This window comes from Oreochromis aureus, linkage group 2, assembly GCF_013358895.1.
Source record: "Oreochromis aureus strain Israel breed Guangdong linkage group 2, ZZ_aureus, whole genome shotgun sequence".
Lineage (NCBI taxonomy): Eukaryota > Metazoa > Chordata > Actinopteri > Cichliformes > Cichlidae > Oreochromis > Oreochromis aureus.
The window spans coordinates 3,647,297-3,662,310 of record NC_052943.1 but is presented as its reverse complement, the minus strand read 5'-3'; the positions used below and the strand labels follow the sequence as shown (position 1 = coordinate 3,662,310).

Sequence of the window (15,014 nt, the reverse complement as noted above, 5' to 3'; positions counted from 1 at the left end):
TGTAACTCTAAAAATCAGAATGCTTATATAATTGTGGAGGTACTACTTCATGTCTTCTACCAATCTACCAATTTACTGAACAATTTTCTGGCCAAGTAAAGTTGTGAAATGTGATTTCATGATTGCGGACGATTTGTTTTTTTCTCTAACTAAAGCTTAGAAACAGTGAAGGTGGTTAAAGTCACTGATGTTTATTACCAATCAAATCTGTGAAAACTAGTACTTATCTAGTTATACCAGAAAATATTTTAAAATTGAGTCATTGCCTTTTTGGAAAAGGTGTCATTCCTGAAGTATTAGTGATCCCAGCTATCAAAGCATTTTCATTGTCACGTAAAAGTGTCGTCTAGGACTACAATAGGACAGTGGCTGTCTGCATTTACTACTAACTAAAGCCAAACAGCCAGCGAAAGCAGTCTGATAGTTTCTAGTCTGGGAAGTTCCACATTAGGATAATGAAGGATGGAAATGGCATCTATATGTTTTTTTTCTTTAAAACGACGAGTGTCAGTGCCTTCCTCGATACTGTGTGATACTTGAAAAAAACAAAACAAAAAAACATTAGTAACTGCTGTACGTGATGGCACCAAAGATAATGCGTCATTTTCAGGTGTAACAGAAAGCAAAAGTGTATTTTTCCCCTAAGTCCCTTTGACATACTTGAATTGAGTTGCCATGGCGACCGTGCCCTGCTGAACTGCTTGGCCTCCTCATTGCGGCTCCCAGTTACATTTCTATATAATTCTATAATTTGATCAGGGCGCATACTGAACAATATAGCAGGTAGATGTCGTACAGAACTGTACTATGTGAGCTCCTCGTTTTACTTCCTGTTGAACCAGTGTGGGGTTTTGACATTTCAAACATCTAGTCATTCTCCTGATTGGTTTCACTGCATTTATGTAAATGTTACAAGTATAACTATAAGTTATAACTATAATGGTCATGAACATGAAGGTGTAATGATGAAAGAATGGTTTGTAATGTTGGTGCTGTCTGAGAGAAAAGAGCCAATAACTTGTGACACATGTACAAATAAGCATTTTCACTCCAGTTTGCAGAACTTTATTCAAAGAAAACGTAACAGAGCCTTTCAATAACAAAAACCTGCTCCATGTTGTTTCATACGTAGTGTCACAGTCTATTTTTCTTTCCTCTTCAGAACACTAATAAAGGCATCTTTGGGAACTTCCACATTGCCGATACGCCTCATCTTCTTTTTACCTTCTGCCTGTTTCTTCAGGAGCTTCATCTTCCGTGTAATGTCACCTCCATACTACCAAGACAAAAAAAATGATTTTAAGGCATCAGTGGTATATTTGGACTTTTCTAAGAAGAAAGAAAAAACAAGCTTTACTTACACATTTTGCGAGAACGTTTTTTCTATACGCCTTTATTCTGGAAGAGGCACGTGTGGTCATACCACATATTAAATACAGTACTTTACTTTTGATTTCTACACATCATTTTAACAAAATCTTAGCTCTTGTACTTACGTTTCTCTTGCAATGACCTTACTTCCAATAGCTGCCTGTATGGCAATCTCAAACATCTGCCTTGGGATGGAGTCCTTTAGTCGCTCACACATGGCTTTCCCTGTACTGTACGCACGCTCCCTGTAATGAAAACACACTTATCAGAACAAATCATAAAACTGTTAAAGTACTGACGGGTGCCCATATATCAGCTTCACCCTGACAGGTAAAGCTGATGAAAAAGCAAATGAGAGTGGAGCATAAAGTCGACTACCCTCACCACGTCACCTTAAAATACAGTAGTGAATACTGACATGCCCGTGTGTCATTTACAATTAATCAATAAGCGTTCTGTTTGGGAGGTCAGCACAAAATCAAACCGTGGTTGAAGCCAGAGGACTCACGGTACTTTGAAATTTAAACATTTGTCCTTAAATCTAGAGTACTAGCTTAAAAACAGACTGTGGAAAAAGCAGCATTATTGGTGGGTCTGTCCCCTAAACACTGCAGAATGCAAAGCTGGATTTTCACCAAAGTCAGTTTGACACTTGAAGTTTCACTAAACACTGTCCTGACCAATATAATATTTGGTGATTTAAAAATCCAGTATATGAAGCTGATATTTTTTTCTTTCACAAAACAAACTGATTTTTTGAACAGTTGATATGTGTAGTTATTTATGAGTCCCTACTAAGATAATATGACAACGCAATTTAAAGTTTGGTTGTTTTTATGGCTTTAGAAACATGTTGCCGACAGGGAAGTTGCAGAGTGCCCTCTGGTGTATAAACTGTGTAACACCAACAGTCCTAACATGAATGAAGGGTGTTTCTCCCATCTCCGCTTCACTTTTTAACTTTGCTTATACAGGTTGTTATAAATGCAGATACCAATTTATCAGCAAACAGATGATATCGTCTGGGCTCTAAGCTGTTTGAAGTAGGTGAAGTTTTCTGCTTTCTGTTGACACACCAGTGCTGGTGCAAGGAGAGACTTCTGAATGCTTTAGCTCACATCACAGAGACAGACATCAGCTGAGCGATTGAAAGGAAACAGTTAAAAGTCATAACATTTGTCTGATTTATTTTCTTACACAATTATCTTATTTAGAATAATTATGTTGTGCAAACTCTTTCAGACTGTTTTTGAACATGTAAATAACACTAACTGGAAGCATGCATACTCAAAAGCTTCAGTTATGTGTCCATACCTTGTTTTTTTTTTTCCTTTTTCACACAACAATCAAACGTGATATTTGCCTAATTTAAAACAGCGCTACTAAGAAGATACTCCAAAGAGCTTGCATAGCTCTGTCCAAAGTTTTAAAATTATGCTTTATATTAGTATTATATAAAAATATAATGTCTGTGAAGGTTCTCAGTCATCCAGGTCATGGTTATCTAAGGAGCTTTAAAAGAAAAGCGACTGGACTTCTTGAAGTCTCTTGAAGACATTTCATCTATCAGCCAAGGTTTCAGGTGAACCCACTGTGAGAGCCTGGCCCACCCTAACCCTTTTGAGATCCCTTCCTAGACGCCTTAACGCCCACTTGCATAAGTCACATGATAGGGTGGGGCAAGGTCTCACAATGGGTTCACCCTTATAGTGGTCCACATCAGTTTTCACACCCTGGGTCATGTGATTAGGCAGATGATCAATAGTGGGTCAACGACCCTCTTAAGGACACTCCCAGTAGGGTTTAAAAATCTGGGACTCTCCACCAATTACCTTTAGAACTGAAGAAGCTTCTCGGATGAGAGGTGAAACGTCTTCAAGAAACTTCAAGAAGTTCAGAAGCTCCTTGGATAAAAATACTTATTAAGAATATATATTTACTTATTTGTTTATTAATAAGATATGTTAAGCCCATGTAAAAATGAAAAAGCTTTCAGTTTTCTCGTGATTTGATAAAATGAACTAGGGTCAGTTAGCTCCATCCTCTCAAATGAAGCATGAACTTTATCACCCATCTCTTTGGGAGAAACTGGATCGTACATTTTCTATACATCTGTTTTCAAACTGTAAGATATGTTAATGACTTCTCCACTTGAAAAGGTGTAGAGAACACGCCTCCAATAAAAGACATTCTGCTCTGTGATTGGTGCGTTGGCCTTATAGAACAGACCGAAGCTTCGCTCGAGTCGGCTGAGCTCCAAGGCTTACTGTATAAATTGTCTGAGAGTAGCCATCGTTGGCGAAGCGTAGCGCCCTTCAATTACCTACGTCTGTGCTGGCTCCTGTACCGCCTTTGCTATTGAGTACATTAAACACAGATCTTGCTGAGCGTCATCACTTTTCTTCTGTAAAGTTACTCTTGTCCTTGTCCAGTGTGTAAAGTCATGTTAACAGCAGCTGCCAAAAGGCCTTTTTTTCTTAAATGTTAACCATAGTGCTGAATACATTTCATGCTCCACAGGCAAAGAGTAATTACTATAGTAATGAAGGACTATATACTGTAACCTTGCCAGTAACAATAACAATGAAGGTAAGAATATGACCAAAAAAATAAATAACAAGGTGCTCTTAAGTAACATCCAGTCACATGTCCTGGCCAAAAAAGTAAATTATTCAGTGAAAATTAACACAAAAGTCTCAATTTTTACGTCAAAGCATTATCTGAAATGTACCTGTGTACAACTGTGGTCAGCTCTTCTACTGGGCGTCCATTCAGCAGAATATCCATCTTTATCAAATCAGCAGCCTGGTAACCTGCATTCTCATAATCAAAGCTGCACAACATAAAAATACATAAGGTGCACAGGAGAGGCTACGCCATTAGAGTGCATGGAAAATAATTTTACATCAAAATTAAAATGAATTAATAACCTAATGTGTGAAACTTTTTTTTAAAACTTTTAACATTGGATACAATGTAACAATGGATACTTTCAATAATCTACACTTTCCTTCTATAACTCTTAATACCGAAATACTGCAGATGAAACCTACAAAATCTATAAAAATCCACTACACAGTGTATTTACATAACACTGGCTTTACCTGGCGTATCCAGATGAGAGTGATTTGAGGAGGTCATAGAAATCCACCACAATTTCATTTAAAGGGAAGAGATATTTCATCATGACACGCTGGTCATCTATGTACACCATGTTCTTCTGGACCGCCCTGCGATTCTATAAGAACACAAACCGTTAGTCTGACATGTTATTGATATACCAACTATAACTTTATTGGTTATTTCTGAAACAGAGGAAGGCTGCATGGAGACAAAAACACCTGAAAATGTCAAGTTTCATCGGAAAATACGTTTTTCATAAACACAGACGAAAATTCATTCTGCAGTTTACAGTATTATTGGTCCTCTTTGTCATCAGACCAGTTTGTAAAGAGTTAAAAAAAATTGTTCTCCCACAATTTAAATAAGATGTTTACAAAGTAGAGCGATATTATAATGTTAAAATAGAAAACTAAAATAACTTGTACTGAGAATAAATTCAGGTTGAACTGCAGAAGTTTTTTTCTAAATTCCATCTGCATTTTTCCAATTTCCTTCTTACCAAACACAGAGTCATAATCTTGCCAGTGTAAACATCTGGAGTGAGAATGGTCCCCAGGACCATGGGCTCCAAATACTCTGACACGACCGATCTGTCGGGGAACTGAGCGGGATTCACAATGGTTATCTCCCCACTGCCATGTTCCTGTAAGCAGAAGAAGGTTTGAACATTGTAAACCATATTTATTTCTATTTTCTGAGAGTTTTAATCATTTGTGACAAAATAACAGAAAATCATTACAAGATTTACTGACAGTGGGATAAGAAAGTTTCCCAGCATTACACGTTGTTTTGTCTTTGAACCAACGATCTGATACATTCTTAAAGTGAATGAGTGAACTGGGCAGCTAAACAACATCAAACACCCTGAAAGACCACGGAAGACAACTAAAGTGAATGATCACAGAGTTATTTCCTTAGTAAGAAACAACTTAACAGCATCTAACAAATTCAAGAACAGTCGAGCAGATAGACATAACATTATCAGGTGACGCCTTCATGAGTGGACATACAGAGGATTTACATTAAAAAACAAGAAGGCCAGATTAGACTTTGCCAGAAAACATCTAAAAGAGTACTGGAAAACAAACAAACAAACAAACAAACAAACAAAAAGTGTGGAGATATAAAACCAAGACTAAATTGTAGCACTTTGTATAGAAAAGGAAAGAATAGCTCATGATCTGAAACAATCAGCAGAGGCATATATGACTGCATTAAAGGCCTAACAGAGGATCCCAAGGGAGGAAAGGATTTTCATCTGAGAAAAAAATCATTATATTTAAAATTATGTTAGTTTGTCCAGTTACTTCTGGGGCTCTGGAAATCAGAGACTATGCATAAATATGGCTGTGAATCCTAAAATGTTAATAAAATATCTTTGTTAAACCCCTTAAATAAAAGCTTAAAGTCTAAACTTTAATCACACTGTGAATGTTTGATTTAAAATGATGCAGAGAGGCAATATTACAAAAAAATAAAATAAAACGTTTAATGGTCCAACTATTTATAGAGCTGAGTGTACGATAAGTAACAGAGGGACTTCAGCATGCTTTGTGTTTTCCCATTAGTGTTAGAACATTCTGCACCATTTCCCATCAAGTAGCTCCTACACTATATCATTTTACAGGAAGCAAGCCAGTGACACCAGACAGCCTTCATCCATAATCAATTTCCAAGTCAGCTGAAACTTGCTTTTTGATGAAATCAGCGTGAGCCAAGCTCTGCTGCAAGGCTAGAAGATATATGAGCGAGGAATGGCTCTTACCTTGATGAGTTTGGCTGAGGAGAGCACAGCCTTGTAGGGCACGGTGGGCGCAGTCACGATAACAGAAGCATTGTATTCCTGCTCCAGCCTCTGATTGAACACCTCCATATGGAGGAGACCCAGGAAGCCAAGTCTGCAGGGGGACAGGAAGGTCCACAGGTGCACTTGAGCTTCATAATTGATATTCAGGCTTTTAATTAGAAAGAGGCCGTTTGGAAACAGTTCAACAGTAAGTAAGACTCATTGCTATCCCAGCACAGTGTTGTACATTTAGATTGTCTAAATCACGCCCACGAACAGAATCAAATGTACATCATCTGGACTGATAATGTGACCTGAGATAATAAACAGACTCGTACTTGGCTGAGTAATCTGGCAACATCCAGTATGTCCTGAGGAAAGTTATGTTTCTCCGATTAATCATTTGTTGTTAAAGTTTGTGAACAAACTCATGAAAGAATATTAAACTGGATTCAGCTCATTCATTTTCTCATCAATCAAAACACATAATAGTCCAAAGTGACAAAGCAGAAAACAGCTTTTGTAAACTTTTGCTTTTTTTTTTTTCAGACTTCGTTTAAAAACTTTGTCAAGCAGAAAGCTGGGCATTAATGGGAAACGAGGATTTTACTGTTTGGGACGGTCATGCTAACTGCCACATTTTGCCACAGCAGATGGCCCCGCCCCTCCCTGAGCCTGGTTCTGCTGGAGGTTTCTTCCTGTTAAAAGGGAGTTTTTCCTTCCCACTGTCACCAAGTGCTTGCTCATAGGGGGTCTTCTTGTGTTGGGAGTTCTCTGCATTATTTTAGAGTCTTTACCTTGCTTTTGACTTTGACTGTGATTTGATGCTATATAAATAAGATTACATTAAATTGAATTGAACATGTTGTGTTGCTGAGCACACGTAATTCCAAATTCTTGTGCATTACAGATGATCACTTAATACACATAAACACCAAAAAACACAACTAAATAACGTCAATCTAGAAAAAAAAATAAAGTAAGCTGTCAAGCTATTAGCATCACAGTCTGTTTCATTAATGTATCCTGTGTCCCTCTCTTTCTCCTCATGTAGTCAAGATGGAGACCACTGAGGGCAAACAGCATTCTACAGACAACTTTTTGACCAAGTACACAAACACAGACTGTGTTTGTGTACACAGTCCTCCATATCTAAGTATGGAGGAGTGTGGTATCTTTGAGTTGACAGTGCGTGGCAGAATGACAGACAGAACTCTGTCAAGACTCAGATCAGAGGAAGATAAACAAAAATTAGATGAAGCTGCCCAAAGAGCGTGGCAGCCTCTGACCTTCTCAAAGAAAAATCTTGACACACCAACAGCCCTCGAGTATCTGGCTGCCCAGCTAGTCTGAGTAATCTGAGATAAATCTCGGTTGTTGCTGATGGTCAGTTGCTAGCAGACATTCCAGTCTCTGGTTACCAAGGTAACCCTATAACACATTTACCACCCTTTTGTAAGCGAATCAGTAACAGTATCTTTCACTGTAACTGGCAGACACTTCAGTCGTTCGCCCTAAGAAAAGTTTAACTCCATCAAAGTCCTCTGGTTTAAAATTGATTACTCTGCCACACTCTCACACATCTCGGTGGCATGTGTTGAGGAGACCAGCCTCTGACTGTCACCTCATGTGCTCAGGAGGATCTCAGGCTGGGGCAAAGGTTTACATTTCAAGAAGATGATGACCCCACGCAGCCTGCCAAGAAAACGTGAAAAACAGTCCTGGTGTGGCCCAGCTAGAGTCCAGAGTCTGGACCTAAAGTTGGTAGAGAACCTCTCAAGAGACCAAAGGCTGCGCACTGACCTACCTAACCAATCTGGTTAAGCTTAAATGACTCTGCCAAGAAAAATAGAAGATATTTCCAAAACTGCAGTGTGCCAAGCTTGTAGGGGTCATTCCAAAAAAGCAGTGACGCTCTCAGTGGTGCCTGCTGCCAAAGGTGCTTTCACCCTGTACCAAATGGCTGAACAATAACGTAAATGGGAAATTTGAATGTTTTCAATACTTTTACAGTAACCTCCTTAAAATCCCGTAAGTGGGAACTAAACATTTGTGTGTCCACCCCTCAGTGTCTTAATTACCCAAACACTTTGTTTCCATTCACCCCTACATTACACCCAACAGCCCAATCCTTGGCTGGGTATCATTTTTATTCTAATTCAAAACATTCATGCCAACCTCCATCCTGCCCCCAGGGCCAGACTGCTGTCTCTTTGCACTGTGACACTCGAGTCATTCAGGGTCAGTCTTTCAATGGCACTGCGGAGGCCAGTGTATTCTGACTGGTCCATTGGATACATGCCTGAGGGACGGGAAAAATAGAGAGTGTACATCAGCAGGAAACAAGACTCCTGCATCACAGTGGAAACACAAAGTACACCTAAGGAGTTTCATCTTTATCCAGTTCTTTCGAAGTACTCAGGACTAGGCTTCACATTATTACCATCTCACAGTGTTTATGTAGAAATGTTTACATTAGCTCAAGTTCTTAATCTTTTTTATTTTTTCATTGAAACAGAAAGAAAAACTTCTTACCAGCGAAGACCATGGCTTTGGCAGGTTTGAATCCTGGGAGAGCTTCAACTGGCTGCTCCTGTAGGTAGAGTGTGTCACCGATCTGGGCCTCTTTCACATCCTTCATCCCTGCTATGATGTAACCCACCTGACCTGCAAATCTACAAAAAAGCTAACCTCAGAAAGCAACACTAATTTACAACCTTCAGTCTTTATTTTGCAAAAAACCTCTGCACGCCTGTAAATGAAACTGATTTTTCTTAACCTGTGGTTTTGGAAATGTTGGTCTGTATATTCAATAGTTCAAGTAATTGATAAAATAAAATAACAGTAATTATTGTCAAAGATAGTCTCTGAGAAATCAGAGAAAGCATACAAAAAATAATGATATGGTGTGATCAAAATGTTTGCCGACTCCCACCATAAAATAATAAATAAGAATTTACCCAGTTTAACCTTTTAAATTTGGTTGATATCCCACATAAGGTCATCTCATTGTAAAGTGCTGTGAGCATAACCTGTAGATAAAAGATGGACACAGCCTTCATGTCTTAACAGTAAAGCCAAGAAGAAGTGTGTTTTGTGTAGCGCGGTGAATTTTGTGGTTTTAAAAAGAAGTCTACTTCCAAGCTCCAAGACTTCCAGTAAACACGTTCATGCTGGGTTTAGAGCAGCGGTCCCCAACCCCCGGGCCACGGACCGGTACTGGTCCGTGAGTCGTTTGGTACCGAGCCGCGAGAGTTGAGGTTCAGGTGTGAAATTGATGGTTTTCAGGGTTTTTATCGTTAACTCGGTTCCCCTGGGTCTTTTCCCGTGTTGTAGTTGTGTGTCTTATTTTGAAAGAAATATTTACGCGTTGCCATAACGACCAGAGAGCATTAAGGGGCAGAGAGGAGGATGTTACTCTCAATGTTGTTGGCGCATTTCAGGAGGACGCTGCTAATAAAGTTACACAATTACACAGTGAATTCACGTTTTTTTATTATATTTACAAAATACCACAGTTTTTGTTTTGGTCATATCATTTTATTTTGTTGTATTTATCCGCCACACCTTTAAGGCCGGTCCGTGAAAATATTCTCTGACATTAAACCGGTCTGTGGCGCAAAAAAGGTTGGGACCACTGGTTTAAAGTATCAAATGTTACTGCCAAGTCATACTGAATACAACAGAATTGTCATTAATGTCCAGTAGGAGCATAAAGCAGAGTGTGCTCTACCATGCTGTTGACATGTCGTTGCCATACTGCTGTGCAGTGTCCCTCGATCAGACCTGCCCATCGCTCAAAAACATCAAGATGGCAACAGTGGAAATGCTCAGCTGTAGGTTTTACTAACCAATTAATGAGTAGGTCCATCTTTTATATACAGTCTATGGCATAAACATTCCAGGGCTCCTGCTGTATTTTGATTGTTCTTTGGAGGTTCTGTTCTGACCATGTCCATATGCACATCTGCTGTTTCCCCATGGGCTGCAAACTCACAGAGAGGGTAAACATCAACGTCAGGGTCAAATTGACTCCTTCCTGCTGACAATTATCACTGTCAAACGTGTGCACGTGAAAAATACTGAAGGCGGCACATCGAGTCAGGAATCAACCTGAAATGTTCTTTAAAGCTCACACTCTCAAGTATAAAATCTTCACCTCCGTCCTCACCATCTTTCCTCACCTCCAGCACTACTCACCAGACTGGGCTCCCTAGAGCTTCATCGTTCTGAAACCGAGGATGACGGGTCACTGTTTTCTCACAGTGTAGGAGTTGATTCAGCACACGTCAGCTGATCAAGTGAAAGCGGTCAGAACAGGATCAATCAGGAACTCTTAAAACAATCGTGAGCTACGTGATTAAAGACCACCTTTAAGGGGACAGCAGCCAAACTTAAATCAGGTAATCTGGTAAGTTTTCATCCCTTGAGTTGGAAACTCTTTTTCATATAAATTTGCTGAAAGTAGTTTAGTTTTTATTTATGTAAAAAGTTACGATCACTGACTGTAGCAGAGATCTTGAGATAAACCCTAAAGCCAGTTTTAGTGGAAATGAAAAGAAATGGGAAAAATGAGTGGAGGATTAACAGAACGTACAGCTTCTGCGTTGGGTGCTCATCTGGCCGGAGAAGGCCCAGCTCGTTGACCTCGTAGGCTTTTCCGAGATGTGCCGACACGATCTTGTCCCCTTTTTTGACCCGACCTCCAAACACGGCAATGTTGGCCACGACTCCTCTGTAGTGGTCAAAATTGGAGTCAAACACTAAGGCTTTAAATGGGTCTTCAGTGCTTGCTATGGGCCTGTGAAAAAGAAGTAACATTTTACGTTTGGGTTTTTGTTTTATATCAATCATTTTTCAGATAAGGAGTAAAACCAGCGGAGCCTTCTTACGGTGGAATCCTGTTTACGACAGCTTGGAGCACCTTCTCAACATTTGTTCCAAGTTTAGCTGAAATCTGAAGAACATACGGAGACGTTTCTCAGAAAAGTGACTCAAAGCGAAGTAAAGAGCAGCTTTTGCAGCAAGTGCTCACCCTGATGCATTCTTCGCGTGGAATATCAAACACCTTTTCAATCTGTGACTCCACCCGCTCTGGATCAGCATTTTTCAAATCAATCTGAAGGAGACGCACCAGAATCAAACATGTGTTCGACTATAACGATAGCGTGTAACAAACCCAAACAGTGGAAGGTCAGATCATACCTTATTGATGACAGGAATGATTGTCAGCTGAGCTTCAAATGCCAGGTAGAAGTTAGCAACCGTTTGTGCCTGAATGCCCTTCACACGACAGCAAAACATTAAAATCTTCACAGTTATGCAGCAAGCACATGACAAAGAAAGCATATTTTACTACCTGATTGGCATCAACGATCAACAGGACACCCTGGCAAGCAGAAATCGAGCGAGACACTTCGTAGCTGAAGTCGACGTGACCCTGAGGAGAAGATACACATGCACAGCTTGAACAAAAATCACATGTTAGACCGGGGATCGCAAACTCATCTTTGGGCCACATACAGCTCATTTTGATTTTAATATAAGACAAAGAAGTGCAGTTTCAACAGTATATCTGTAACTATGTGGACGTGCTCTTAAAGAGTTCAACATGTCCTCTGCTGAAGGAATATATTTCATACATGCAAACCTTTGAGCTAACAGAGACGGAGGAAGCCATTCTCTAAAATTACAGCAGTGCAAACTGTGTGTGTCACATTGTTATGCGAATTTGCATGTATTCAGTTGGTGATGCAGAAAATCTATAAATGTTTTTATTCTTGGTCCCAATGCTGCAGAGGCTCTTTTACACATATAGATTTGCAACGAATGAGCTCAGACTTGAACATTGATCAGTCTGTAAGCTATTTATCACCAAGAATACCTTTTCAATCGATAAGATAAACTTCACTTTGACCTGGTGACAAATGTCACATCGACTATCAGGAAGCGCTAAAGTAAATATATTATACTAAATATTATTTTTTTTCGCCACTAAGTGAAGTGATGATTGGTTAACAACTTTTCTCAGCTTTACTTTCATCATACTTGCAGCAACAGTGTTTTATTTGAATGCTCATTATAGATCTGCAGCACCTGTTCCTCTGATAATGTCTCTGAATGGAGAAGGGTGTAACTCTATTGATTTTGTGGAAAAAGAGAGTGAAACGATGCATGCAACAGCTCTGTGAGCACACAGAGAGCCTGAAGCAGAAAGTCTGAGATAACAAAGAAAGCTGATAACTGCCACTGTGACACCTGTCATCTGTGACGGGGGTTTTAGGTTTGTAGGGCCAGTTAACGCAACAAAGCCCGGTTCTACTGAACTTGCTACTTACTATACCAACGCACACCTCTCCTTACCGGGGTGTCGATGAGGTTCAGGAGGTACTGCTGCCCCTCGTGGTTGTAAAACAAAGACGCTGTCTGGGCCTTTACGGTTATCCCCCTCTCTCGCTCCACCTGCAGCTTGTCCAGCACCTGTTTGTTTTTCTCCGTCTTCGCTATAGCACCTGTTTGTCAGTCACACCATCAGTGAAAATGACATGAATTAGTTTCAACATATGCGACACCAAAAAATGTGAACTGCTGACGGGTGCTTCCAGACGTGTGTGAGAGGTGCTATCGGGCCTCCAGCAGCAGGAGTAGGGTGACCAGGGGTCGTACTTTAGATCACTCATACCACATATTGACATAATGTCCCAGGGAAGAATATGAACTGAAGTCACAGAGTACACGTGAGTCTCAAATGAAGTGTGTGGCTGAAAAAGGGTAGTAGTGATGTATGGGCTCATCCCCAGTGAACTCCAGACTAGGCAGCAGCTGAAAACAGCCTACAACACTTTGACAATTATAGAAAGCCATCAAGTCACGCTCTCCTCAGTCCTTAATCTAGTTATGCTGAAATGAAACCAAAGTCAAATACAACTGATTTGTCCTCACACATTCAATTCCAAGTTTCTCCTGTTTTTGGATGCGTTTATTTCTCAAATTTCAGACCGCCTCTTAGCATCAGAAACATATGTCACATTGCATCACACAACCCTGCTCTTTGCCTCACATTTGTTTCTTTGTTACTTTTACCCTTAACTAGAGGACACTGTGGAGTTTCACACATGGAGCACTGTCGACAGGAGCAATATTACAAGTTTGTGTCATTAACTTCTACCTCCTGGCCTTTTAAAAAAATAAAAATAAATTATGATTAATTTGGATTTGCTAAAAAATGAAAAAGGCAAAAAGGTGAAAAGCTGTCAGTGTAGAGTGTGGAGAGCAAACATACCGGTCATTTCCAGCAGTCTGTCAGCCAAGGTGCTTTTCCCGTGATCAATATGGGCAATGATGCAGAAGTTCCTGATTCTGTCCACAGGGAATTTGGAGAGGTCCACAGCATCCTTAAAAGCAAAACAGCAGAAGTGTGCTGACTACTGACAGGCAGTGAACAGCTGTATTACGGTACTCCACCTAAAGCCATACTGCACACTTGGTTCAGTAACTGCAGCTTATGGTTCTCTGGTGGCGACAAACAGAGCTACTAATGGAGGCAACAACTTTATGACAGTGCAGCTTCTTGGCTGTACTCTCAGAATCCTTTCCAAACTGTAACAACAGTGTACCTGCTTATTATTAATACTGTCATTATCGATGTTTATTGTATCTAGTTCACACTGACAGTACCAAGTCCCTGCAGTTTATTATACCTTGTCGGACTGGGTGCTTAGCCTCCTGGAGCTGCTGCATAGCACAGGCAGTGCTTTCATCCAGCGGTGTCTGAACACTGTGTAGGTCACATTAGAGTCTTGACTCTTCCTTCTGCACATTTTAAACTGCAGCACACGTCTAAACAGGGGCGTCCCACAGCACCGTTTCACCATAGAAAACGACATGTTTCGGTTCCGCTTGTAGCCTCACGGCATGAAGAAGACAGGGAGGAGAAATAATAATGATGTAATGTTCCCACGATACAATTAAATATACGAATTTATATATATAAACGAAAATTTAAAAGAAAGAGCACTGTAATCATAATAGCCCCGGCGCATTTGCTTTCAGAGGGCTGACATTTTGGGTGACAGGTCAGCGGCAAGGACTTCTGGGAAATGTTGTTCGTTTATCAAGAGAGGAGCAACACAACAAGAGGAAGCCTTACAATAACTTCCGTTTTCGTTTAGTCCAGCACAGAAAGCAAAAACATCTCTTTAATTCAAATGTACACTCAGCAAAGGTTAGCGCACTTCCCTTCTAATCTGCCGAGATGACTCTAATGTCGATAAAGCTAGCTAGACTGCTGCTGTTCATGTGAAGGGATATAAAAAAAAAATGCTAACACGACCCCAGGTCAGGCTAATGCTTTTCTAAATATTATACAGCAGTGTCCATAGTGATTAATGCTGCAATAATATTTTTACACTCACGTTTGAAACCTTCGAAAGCGTCCAGGGGTCAATTATCACCGCATAAAAATACCTTTGAAAATAACTGACAGGTGGAAGTCCCGCCCACTCAGGCTGTCAGATGAAGGATAAAAATGGATATCAGTTGCTATGACAACGAAACTGCCTCTCGCGCAAGAATAGATTATGCCTCTCTTCTTTGTGCCAGCACAGATAATAAGCCTCTGCTAGTCCCCGCTCCTGCCTGTCATGCAATCATTTTTCCCCTTTTCAAAACGTGAGACTTTTAAACTGGGCGACGCGTTTGATTGAAAGCTGTTTTGCTTTGGATAACAAATGGC

The 15,014-nt window shown here is 40.1% G+C and overlaps 1 protein-coding gene across 4 annotated transcripts; it reads right to left on the bottom strand.

Moving 5' to 3' along the window:
* Positions 1-1,039: 1,039 nt before the first annotated feature.
* On the bottom strand, positions 1,040-14,829 carry guf1 (GTP binding elongation factor GUF1). Of its 4 annotated transcripts, none has more exons than XM_031751445.2 (18): positions 14,695-14,829; positions 13,981-14,186; positions 13,563-13,674; positions 12,644-12,792; positions 11,640-11,720; positions 11,486-11,563; positions 11,316-11,399; positions 11,173-11,237; positions 10,878-11,081; positions 8,816-8,955; positions 8,459-8,582; positions 6,260-6,392; positions 4,994-5,137; positions 4,476-4,609; positions 4,103-4,204; positions 1,497-1,616; positions 1,362-1,398; positions 1,040-1,276 (listed from the first exon to the last, which is right to left on the bottom strand). In XM_031751445.2, the coding sequence occupies exons 2-18, from the start codon at positions 14,164-14,166 to the stop codon at positions 1,142-1,144; spliced, it is 2,028 nt and encodes a 675-aa protein (XP_031607305.1). In that variant the 5' UTR covers positions 14,167-14,186; positions 14,695-14,829; the 3' UTR covers positions 1,040-1,141. The 4 variants fall into 4 exon arrangements, with proteins under 4 accessions (XP_031607305.1, XP_031607306.1, XP_039471406.1 ...); XM_031751446.2 differs by having other exon boundaries at positions 14,747-14,829; XM_039615472.1 differs by lacking the exon at positions 14,695-14,829 and having other exon boundaries at positions 13,981-14,532.
* Positions 14,830-15,014: the final 185 nt, after the last annotated feature.

What these genes read in the sequence shown, in the direction of transcription:
- guf1 (XM_031751445.2), bottom strand. Translation starts at nt 14,166, where the DNA reads ATGTCGTTTTCTATGGTGAAACGGTGCTGTGGGACGCCCCTGTTTAGA. An exon ending in GCCCTGGGGGCAGGATGGAG is followed by an intron (nt 6,393 to 8,458) that starts GTTGGCATGAAT and finishes GTCCCCCTGCAG; the next exon opens with ACTTGGCTTCCTGGGTCTCC. An exon ending in CTGACCACAGTTGTACACAG is followed by an intron (nt 1,617 to 4,102) that starts GTACATTTCAGA and finishes TTTTCATTACAG; the next exon opens with GGAGCGTGCGTACAGTACAG.